We start from the raw sequence: 11,002 nt of genomic DNA on the forward strand, positions 1-11,002 counted from the left end.
TGGCAGGGTGCATCGTGCTTTTTGCAGAAGGGGTAGATAACGTTGGGCAAGCACATGAGGTTTTTTTTTGTCAGTGTTCTTGTGATAAATATATTTTTAGGAGTTTAGACTCTCATGGACACTGTATCTCGCAAATTTTTTTTTTTTGCTGGATTGCGATTGGAGAGAATATTGAAACTGGTGAGAAAAATTTTGTGTAGCAAGATTGGTGAATAACCAAAGTAGAAAATCACCAGTTGGAAAGAAGAGCATTGCGGACTTGAGCAATGAACTTCAGAGAAGTCTTTTTCAGAAAAGGTCGTAAAGCTTTGAAATAGGAAATTTTGCCTGCTTTTATTGTGCCGTGTCATGTATACTGTTTACTTACAGGAGATCCATTAATATCCTGCAAAGAGAGAAGACGGGTTAATGATGCGAGTAGATGCTTTGGCAGAACCTTTCTCATTGCAGCACCTGCTCTATATTTCCAGCATTTTCTGTTTTTATTTCCATTTCCAATATTTGCAGATCGGTTTCTTTATTTTTATTTGGAGAGCATGGATTGTTAGTTTACTGTTGGATCTTTATGTGGATGGCACAGCAGGACGGGGCCTGGGATAATAGGGGAGGGTATAAAATAAAAGGCACCGTTACAACACAAAGGAATGGTTCTCTTTTTTTCAATTTAATCTTCCTACTCATTTTCTATCACATTTCAATGACAAATTTATTTACATGCAGGAACTGAGTCATGAATACACAAAGTTTGTTACTGTATCTCTAGAAATGATCCAGGAATACTGATTTTTATGGTGAAGAACAATGTTTAAATAAGCAGAGGGGTTTTTAAGCAATTGCACATGTAGTCACCTGGACCGTCCATTTAATCTAAGTAACATTATTACGAGTGGAGATCAAAGCATAGCAGCATCACTTATTCATTCTGTTTTTTTCAGTGTTGACTGGAGGACAATTTAAATTAAAGTGATGTAATCAAAATGTGTCTTTTTTATCACTTGTCCATGTGCCCTCTTTCTTCCGTCAATAAATTAGAAAAAAACACCATGTAACGTAGCCGGCATAGCTAGTAAAGACAAAGATTAATGGAAAAAGTAGGAAGAATAACCGGTCCATTTATAAATATTACATAAGTAGAATTCTATAAATACCAAAAAAAGAAAGGACTTGCATACATATATCACCTATTGTGTTCTCAGGACATCCCAACGTGCTTTGTTACCAGTGCCAACTGCACTTGTGATGTGTAGTCACCGTTGTGTAGACAAAAAGAACCAACAGATACAAAAGCAAAATATTGCAGATGCTGGAAGTCTAAAATAGAAACAGAAAATGCTAGAAATACTCAGCAGGTCAGGCAGCATCTGTGGAGCGAGAAACTGAGTTAACGGGGGCGATTTTGCCAGCCCTTTGGAGGCGGAACTGCCGGGAAAATGGCAGAAACTGGGAGCAGGTACCGAACCCGCCCCCAGCCCGCCTCCGTGTCATCTTCCCGGGAGGCGGTTCCCCGACTCGCGCAGGGACCCGTCTCCTCGAGGCGGGAAGGGGATTACAGCCACTTAACTGACTGTTAACAGGCAGCTAAGAGGATTATCCCCATTTTTCCAACCCAAGTGCAGGCTTTCCATCGTCGGGAAACCCCACCAGGGTCAGTGAGGCGAGCAGTGGGTCTGAGGGGGAGCGAGGGGTCGAAAAGTGCGCTATGAGTGATGGGTGCAAGTGTGGAGAGGTAAGTATGGGAGGTGAGTGAAAAGTGATAGAAAAAGTTTCCTTACCTTTGTTTCTTCCTGCAGGCTTCAATCGTTGGGGATCCAGAGGCTCCGGCATCTCCACGGCAGAGATGACAGAATGGCTGCTGCATTCTCCGATGCAACAACCATCTGATTTCTGCTCAGGAAATCGGTTTGGTGAGTCTTGAGTACAAGAACTCACCAAACAACAGAGAATGTCAGTGTCTGACAGCTTCTCAAAGCTGTCAAACGATGACAATTCATCTGTCAAAAGATGAAACGTCATACGCTGACGTTCTGTCACCGACTGGCTTTCCCTTAATTGGCCTGCTAAACCCGCTAGGCGAGCTGAACAGGGTCACTCAAGGGAAAATAGCGTGGGTTGGCCGGACGTCGATGGAGGCGGGACTGAAACCCGACAAGCAGCAGCCCTGCCCCCAACGCGCCCCCATTGATAAAATTCCCCCCAACATTTCAGGTCGATGACCTTTCATCAGAACTGGAAAAAGTTAAGAGATGTGACAGATTTTAAGCAGGTGCAGGGGCAGGAAGAAGGGGGAGGGGAGGAAAGAACAAAAGGGAAGGTCTGTGATCCAACAATGAGATGTTTCATACAAATGAATGTCAAGTCCGGAAATGACCCCTGATGCTCTTACTTTGCCTGTCTTGGGTGAATTTTGAATGTGACTATAAATGATGGATGCACACCTTTGCATATGTCGATCTTTCTTTTTCTTCTGTTTGAAAAATTGGTAGCTGAAGATCTACCAACGCTGTGACCATTTACAATCCCTGAATGTTTTCTCAATAGTTGCTAATCAAAGACCCCAAGCAAAGATTGGGCTGTGCAGGAGGAGGTGCTTCAGATGTGAAGAGAAACCCATTCTTCAGGAATATTAATTTCAAACGATTAGAAGCAGGCATAATGGATCCTCCATTTGTACCTGATGTGAGTAATGAGACAATATGAGAAGGAATAGTTGCAAATACATTGAAAGCATTATTTATTGCTGTGATTACAGTGGTTATAAAGTGGTGTGTTCTTTACTAAAAAAAAATACCCCAATCTTTAATTTTGCCTGCATGGTATTTATGGATCTCAAAGGAAGAATCAGTGAGAAAGAAAAATATTTTAATGTATCAATGACATGCTAAATGCGTAAACAAAAACATAAAAAGACTTAAGATGACAACTGTGAAGAATGTTGCTGTCTGTTATCTTTTAACAGGCACAATATGCAGAAATCCTATTACACCACGGTATTCCTTTTATTTTTTTCGCCTTCCCCATGGATCATTTTTTAATGCAGCCTCCCAATTTTCAGCATGTACATGGGCTCAGTGCAGTCCCGTTATCAGTAATGCAAATAAAACCTCATAACATCTCAAATTATTCTAAGCAGGGACGTTGTTGTAATTTCCACTGATGTAATGGTTCAGTTGCTAATGTAATGCGTTATATATAAAAGTTTTCCTGTATTTAAAAAAAAATCTGTTAGGAGCCATTTGCAGCTGCTTCAGGGAGTTGTGTAATGGCCATTCTGAAAGGGAAGTGATTAAATATTTATATTCACACATCATTCATAATTTGTTGGCTTGGTTGCACAGTACAACGAAACATTGTTCTTAAATCCTGCCTCCATCCCTGGAAGCCAGGCTTGAATCCTGTCAAGCAGGAAAATACACCCATTCAGACATCCATTAGCTTTTAACTAATTTGCACCAAGTTTCCAGCAGACATGCATGCTCAGCACAGACTTTAATTGAATAAGTAATTCTCACTTTGAGAGGCCACGTGATGGAATTCATAAGGTTGGAAATGCTTGATTGCCACAGTGTGTCATTCTAGACAATAAGTACATTGCAGGACATTAGAGCTTTGCAGCCAATTTCTGCCTCGTCTTCCCTGGAAACATATTGTTCATATTTCAGCACTGATAACTCCAACTTGATGAGCATTTATAATTTGAAAAGAGGGAGGGGGCGGGGGAAGAAAAACTCTACTGTGTTGTCCCTATTTGCAAGCACACTACGGTTTGAAATTCATTGTGTATTTGGCAGCGCTGCTAGCAGTTCTTATCTTAACTGTTGCTCCTCTAACAGCCACGAGCAGTCTACTGCAAAGATGTGCTGGATATTGAACAGTTCTCCACTGTGAAAGGGGTGAACCTGGACCAGACAGATGACGATTTCTATTCCAAGTTTTCTACTGGCTGTGTTTCTATTCCCTGGCAGAATGAGGTGAGCAGAAGACGATTTCCTTTTGAGTTTGGCTGCATTGAAAGGAAGATTGAATCCCTCGTGTTAGCTTGTCGTTTAAACTGATAACAGTCAGTTTTTCTTTTGGCATTTTGGTTATCCACAGAGACAATTTTATGAAAATATGGATAAAACATATCTGGCTAGAATTTCCCACGGCCATGGAGGGGTGTGGGGTGTTAAAATCGCGAAATCGGGGGCACAAACCCATCCCGCCTCCATGCCCGTTTCCCAGGAGGTGGGTACCCGACCTGTGCTGGGAGCCGCCTCCCCGAGGCGGGAGGGGGATTAGTGCCAATTAACTGCCTGTTAACAGGTAGCTAACGGGCAGTTTTTAGCCTAATCCCTATTTTTATCCCTGAAGTGTGGGCTGCCCGACAGCTCCAAACCACGCCAAGTTAGCGAGGCGGACCGTCGAGCTGAAGGACTTGGCGGGTTCGAGATGTCCGGTGTTCAGGTGAGTGATGGGTGCATGAGTGCAGAGGTAAGTGTGTTTGGTGTGTGTAAAGTGTTTAAATAAGTTTTACTTACCTTTACTTACTAATGCAGGCTTCCTTCCTTCAGGTCTCGGATGTCCCTCATCTTACCGGCACAGAAAGCAGAATGGCCACGAGCTGTCAAAAGCTGCAGCCTTCTGCTTTCTGTTCTGGAGAGATCTCTAAATCAGCCTGAGAGGAAGGAATTAACTTCGAGTACAGATTGTCAGTGTTTGACAGCTTCAAAGAGCTGTCAAACGCTGATATTTCATCTGTCAAAAGCTCTTGACAGATGAAATGGCAATCTGTGACGTCATCTGTTGCCGGGTGGCCCTTAATTGGCCCAGCGGGCTCAACAAGGTCAATCAAGGGAAAATCGAGTGGGTTGGCCACAACTCGATGGAGGTGGGACTGCAACCCCAAAAGTGGGAGTCCCGCCTCCTACTCGCCTCCATTGATAAAATCCAGCCCATCATGTTCTATTGAGGCTAGTAATAAAACCATGAACTCTACCGTACTGCCTAAATACTATACTGCAAGAGCCAGTTTATAAGGAGAATTCTGCAGTTGAAATTGGAAATCATCAGTACATTACAGATTAATCAAGAACAAGTGCATCTGTGTCTAAACTCACAGGCCAACGGGGCGCCAAGCTCGCCTGGGCGCCGGAAGTCCCGCCCCGGAAGGAGCTGCTTGCGCCAGCCCGATAATTCAGTTTCAGCGCCCCAAACGGAAGTGGGGCGCTGCTCGAGGCGCCCCGCATCCCTCTTGGGGTGCTGCAACTGAATATCGCAGCGCAACGTCGTGGCGCTGCGGTACTGCAGGCCTTTTTCCCCTTCTTAAAGGGGAGGGGCCTGCACCAGCGCGATCAGAGATCGCGAGTGCCGGCAAAAGAGCCCGGCACTGAGGAGAAGTGCCGGGCTCTTGGGACACAGCTGGCACTGCCCAGAGGGGGCTCAGGAGGCCGGGGACGGCGGCGCGAGGAGGTGCTGACAGGCGGCCAGCAAAAAAAATGGCTGCCCTGCACCTCCCCTTTAATTAGCGCCAATACCGCCGCAGGTAGGACCCCTGAACCGGTCGCAAATTGCGACCGGCGTTACAGCAGGGGGCGCGACCAAATATCGCGATCGGGGCGGTAGTGGGGCGCTGCGCACACTGATGATGTCATCGGTGGCGGCGCAGCGCTACAGGCCAACGCCACCATTAGCGCCCCGCTAAATTTCACGGAAGGCGAGGCCAATGGCGCTAAACCCACTAAGTGCCCTCTTTGGGCGCTAACTGGTGGCGCAGCCCACCGAATTTCTAGGCCACAATCTTGGTTTTATTGCATTCACACACGCTCAGTTACATTAGTGCTGCCGTCCAAGGCTGCAAGCCACATACTGCATTCTATTCTCCTTAACCTCCCCTTCTATTACTATTGCCATTTGATGTTTCAGTGTCAGAAAGGAGGCAGTATTAAGGGAGTTTCACCTGCATTACTTTTATAGGGGATGTCTCCCCTCAAATAGTATCGATATTGCAGTCCAGCAGTCTTTTAAGAAGTATAACCATGCCACGGTTTATTGAAAAAGTTTCTCAAATAAATTTACAGACTCCTGACCTCCTCCACACACCACCACCCTCTCTTATCTCGTCCCCAAACCCCCCACCTCCCCATTCCATCACCAACCAAGCCAGTCTGGGGTTACCAACAGCGTGAGATCTGTTCTCCCTAATCATTTTATTTTCTGTAGGAAATGGTACCTTTAAGCTTCCTGCACTACGTGATGCGATTTCCTCCCAGCACACAGGCTTAGTGTGCCAACACAAAAGCACACAGTAAACATGTTTCAATAAGGTATTAATATTAATTTGGTGTAAAAGTGTAGATTGGAGGGCAGAACAACCTATAATTGGCAATAAATTAGGTGTTTTATTTGAAGAGGTCCTGGTATTCCCCCTTGTATTGCACATCTTGATATGGTGTCATGCCATTTTCTTATAATTGTTCCCAAACACCATCACAAGGAGGGCTTCTAATTGAGACCACCTCCAGGTTGTTTTAAACAAGGAGCATTTACACATTTACGGCAGAAAGGGTTTGAGTCTGTATATAATTAGCATATTCTAGACAGTGTTCATCTTTTTAGTTAGAAATGAGACACTGAAATATGGAGTCCTACATAAATAATCCTTGATGCCTAAAAGTGACTAAACAGAATTCCGGAATATTTATCCATTTCTATAGCTCCACAATTCACCCCCTTTTCCATGTCACGACACGTCAGCGCAGACATTAGTGCACATGATTGATCTTTTGTTTGGTCTTTACTCTGTTTGAGATACTAAGCTCTATCATGGACTTGCAGTCTTTCAGAAACCATGTGCAATGCAGTAGTGTGTGCCCAGCAAGCAAACCGCAGCCAGCTTCACCACCGATTTGTTGGGAAAAAAATAATAATGGGAATGTAGTGGGTGGGAGCTACAAATACACATCGTTTACGTGAACTGTCGATTCTGCTGAAGAAATGTTTGATAATGAGGAAATCGTAAGATTAGTAGTTAGCCTTCGTAGTACAGTCAGTAATATTTCCCTCTTGTGGTCACTGCAGATGATAGAAACTGAATGCTTTAAGGAACTGAATGTATTTGGTCCCAATGGAAGCTTATCTCAAGACCTTGACAGGAGCTACACCCCTGAACCACCCAAAAGAAGTCTACTTCAAAGGCTTTTCCGGCGGCAGGTGAGCCTGAATTCACTCTGAGGATACTAAGTATTCCACTGTGTCCAGATGTCTGTCTTACATTGACTACCAGCATCTTGCTGTTGGTGACTTATTATAGCCCTGAATAATTAACATTCATTAAGATCCTTAATTATGATTCTGCTGATTTGACCCTTCAACTTTATCTGGAAGCTGATGGCTGATTCAATTACATGACAATGTCTCATTGCTGAGCAAATAAAAGAGGGCAGAAACCACATTTTCACTCTTGGTGCCTGTTAGTGCCATCTTGTGGTACCTACTCTGTAAATTTATTAATATACCTGCACTCCCCTACAATCGCAGCATACATAGGTTAGCATTATCCCTGCCTGCTTCGATACAGCATTTCTTTTTAAGTAATGTTATTTTGCATTTTTGTTGTTGTATAACTTTTACTTGATACCCATTGTTTCTGGCTGCCTCTTAAGCAGGGAAGCCACCAGAAATATGAGCGAAGAATTTTTACTGCAGTCACACACACTCAATGTGCACATTCACAATTACATACACACATTGAGAGCGTTCCTACAAGCACACGACTGATTACTTTAAGTTTACTTTCTTATGTAAATTTGCACGAGGCAAAGAAATTTATTGCAAAACAAGTATGATGACGTATTTGCCTGCAATAAACTCTGGGCTGTAAGCAAATGTTGTGTACAGGTCAGGCTGGGATGTGCACATCTTATCTTTGTGGAGTTGGATTGCAGCTTTGAAATGATGTTGCAATCTCAGAGTTGGCTCTTGTTCAGAACAGAGCCTGAAATTTTGTTCCAGTAAAGCATTTCACAATTCAGAAATCGAAGAAAGGTTCAACACCTGCTTGCCTTCAGTTCACACCAACATTGGCTTTTGAGTGTACTATATCATAGTGTACTCTTTCACGTTGCTCCTCAAGATGAATTGCCCGACCTAATCAAATTTACTTTGCACATTGGACGCAAGTAATTTCTTTTCATTTATTTATGTATGTATAAACATTACAATTCACAGAATCTTTGAAATAATGTGCGGAAAAATTATTTCTTTATCAGGTTTCATGATTATCATGGCACGTTTCTGACACGATGTGGAATGACACGCAATTCTGTATTCTGAGTGACAATGAGGAAACTCTCTGCTGCTACTTGTCTTCAGTTCTGATGTGCTGCCAGGACAGCACGTGAACAAATCTTATTTTAATCAATATTGAAAAACAAATTCTGCAACATTTGAGATGTCAAAAAGATAGGAAAAGCACACACTGATGCTGCAGGATATTATGTCGAACATGGGCTCTCATCTGCGATTTTCCTATATGCCGACCTCCCAATTTTGGCCATGCCCTCAAGGGGGAATTGAACAGAGGTCTGGCACTTCCCCAAAGTAGAGGAGAGGAAATGAAAGCCTTGCATGCTTCATGAAGATTGATTACAGAGTGGCAGTGTGGTATGAGAATAGACTGCCTGGTCCACAAGGGGTTCCACTTTTTGCTAAGTCCGAACTGAATGAGGGCAGAATAGGTGTGGAGTAAGAAGTGGGATAAAAGATTCAGTTTTGATTAATCTTTTGTTAATGATGAAAGTTTATTGATAATTTTGTTACCATATCATAAGACACAAACATAAGGGAGAAAACCGGTTTCTCTTTTGAAAAACAGAATTTTGGTGTCTGATGTCTGGCGTGGTGATGATAAAAACTAGTCTTTGAGCAGTGGGTGCGTCCCAGATGCTGGTCCTTCCCAGCTGAAGCAGGATGCATGATACAGCCTGGTAACCTTGCAGTAGTTACTTTATGTTTAGTACAGTTAAAATATCTGAGAGTAGTGAAAGTGCTTAGGTGGTTATGTCTGCTTTGAGGGAATAACTGAAACCAAATAACTCCTCTTGAAGGTAAGTGTATTTGCCTTTAACTGAACAACAAAATGCCTTTCGGCATTAGAGGAATCGGTTACCTATTGTCCCAGCTTAAAGCGAGATTCACAAAGGTATATGCCTGTAATGAGTGAAAATGTGGGGAAAAAAGCCAATTAAAAAAACAACAGTGAAATGGGAAAATGGAGATCCATGACATAAATTTACTTTGCCATAATGTGAGAGGTTAAGTTTTCCATTTTAGGTACCCAAACTTTGCCACGCGTCTCTAGGGCAGAAATTTACTGTTAAATTATTCAATTGTTTTATGAAAACAAAATTCCATTTGTCTTCTGCTTTGAGTGCATTTACATGGCGATGAATGGCAAGGTCATGTACTGTGATCTCTTTTGCAGAATCATCATAGTCATTCAAACAGCACTACAAATGTGAAGGCCTATTCCCATCATCATGTGAATTGCCATCAAGCTAATTCAAACTCTGGAGGAAACAGCTAGTCTCAGCTCATCGTTCGTGTGGTGATTCTTTGTATTCTTTAGCTTTTCCCATTTTCTGGAACTATTTAGCGGGAAAGCACCAGTTCCTGGTAGGGTGTCCATTCCACACGACAGAGCCGCTCCATTTTCTTTGGTCTAGCTGCCTCACTTCCTCTCAGGTCTGTCTTGGAGGTTGGGATCACGACGTTTGAAACAAGATGGTGTCTCCTTAGAATATTGCAATAGCGAATCAATGAAAATGGCTACTTGCACGTATTTAAATATAGCATTATACTAGAACTGTATTTTGTCTTTATTAAAAAAGGAGGTTTTTGTAAATTTCTCTATAACTGTCTCGGTTTACATTTTGTACATTTGTATTTAAAGTAAGTCAGAATCAGGATGTATATTTTCTGCCCAGCAGCTGTAAAGCCATGTGCTGATTCCACAATGAACATCTTACCTATTTTTATGAATTGTGATTTAAGACTTCCTCAGCATTTAACAGTGAAAGAGAACTTTTTAAATCTGCAATAGAACATTTTTTTCATATTCTTTTGCCATATCTGCAGTCATTTTATATTTTTGTAGTTTGTCATAGCTTGAAATTTTATTAAATATCCCTCTTTCATTTGTATTGTTTTTTCATTTTATTTTTATTTAACACGTGCATCCTTCCTATCATTTCTCTGTAAGTGACATTTTAATCAGAGTGACTTTTTTTTTTAAAGAGCTTTTCTTAGCAGATATAATTATTCTTTATCAACGTCAATACGGTTTTCAATGTGAAAATGCAAATTTGAGGGGAACAATCCTATAATTTACTTTTATGATTAGAACTAAATCTGGTTGAACCCTTACACCACTTAAACAAGTCATTCACTTTGGGATAGTTGGAATAAACATCACATGGTACTAGTTAAGTGCTGTGTTTCATAGCATTAAATGTAAGTAGGAAAGTGTGACAGCTTGTGCACTGGAGCATTAGCATAATGAGTCATGTTGTAGAAGCACATAGATAATTGGCCATGATTCCCTATTTGGCGTGGGTTCCCAATCTTAGACATGCTGCCAGGTGGGGAGTATGGGGTTGGAGGTTCTGAGAGGAGCTAAGGTGAAAGGGGCAATCATTCTCAGTGGTTCCCATACATCTGCTGAAGACTGGCATTGGCAGAGGCTTGGGTTTAGGTTGCTAGGTTGCTTTCTTGGATGATACTGTAAAGGCCGATGAGAATGAAAGAGAGAAAAGTAAAAGAAAATGACTTGCACAGGGGGTGCAGACCCTCGCCCGCCCCCCTCACCCACCCACTACCACCACCATGGGTGTGTTGTGGATAGAAAAACATATGGACCAAAGTGCAAAGCAAGCTGAAATTCGTCGAAGTATTCTCATAATATCCAATCATCCTGTAAGCTCCTCGGACTCCGAGGGTGTCTTATAGCCTTACCAATGCCCCACAC

General features: G+C 42.5%; 1 protein-coding gene across 2 annotated transcripts in view; it reads left to right on the forward strand.

Moving 5' to 3' along the window:
- Positions 1-10,176, forward strand: part of LOC147113444 (G protein-coupled receptor kinase 5-like) — a 279,468-nt gene extending 269,292 nt beyond the window's left edge. Inside the window, exons 13-16 of one of the 2 annotated variants that reach the window (XM_085994525.1) lie at positions 2,539-2,676; positions 3,831-3,968; positions 7,057-7,188; positions 8,247-10,176. In XM_085994525.1, coding sequence (XP_085850651.1) covers positions 2,539-2,676; positions 3,831-3,968; positions 7,057-7,188; positions 8,247-8,255 — 417 coding nt within the window. In that variant the 3' untranslated portion in view covers positions 8,256-10,176. The remainder of the gene's footprint in view (positions 1-2,538; positions 2,677-3,830; positions 3,969-7,056; positions 7,189-8,246) is intronic. The other variant, XM_085994524.1, reaches the window with a different exon arrangement.
- Positions 10,177-11,002: the final 826 nt, after the last annotated feature.

This window comes from Somniosus microcephalus, chromosome 8 (assembly GCF_052327205.1).
Source record: "Somniosus microcephalus isolate GS21.2 chromosome 8, FLI_Smic_1.0, whole genome shotgun sequence".
In the NCBI taxonomy this organism is placed as follows: Eukaryota; Metazoa; Chordata; class Chondrichthyes; order Squaliformes; family Somniosidae; genus Somniosus; species Somniosus microcephalus.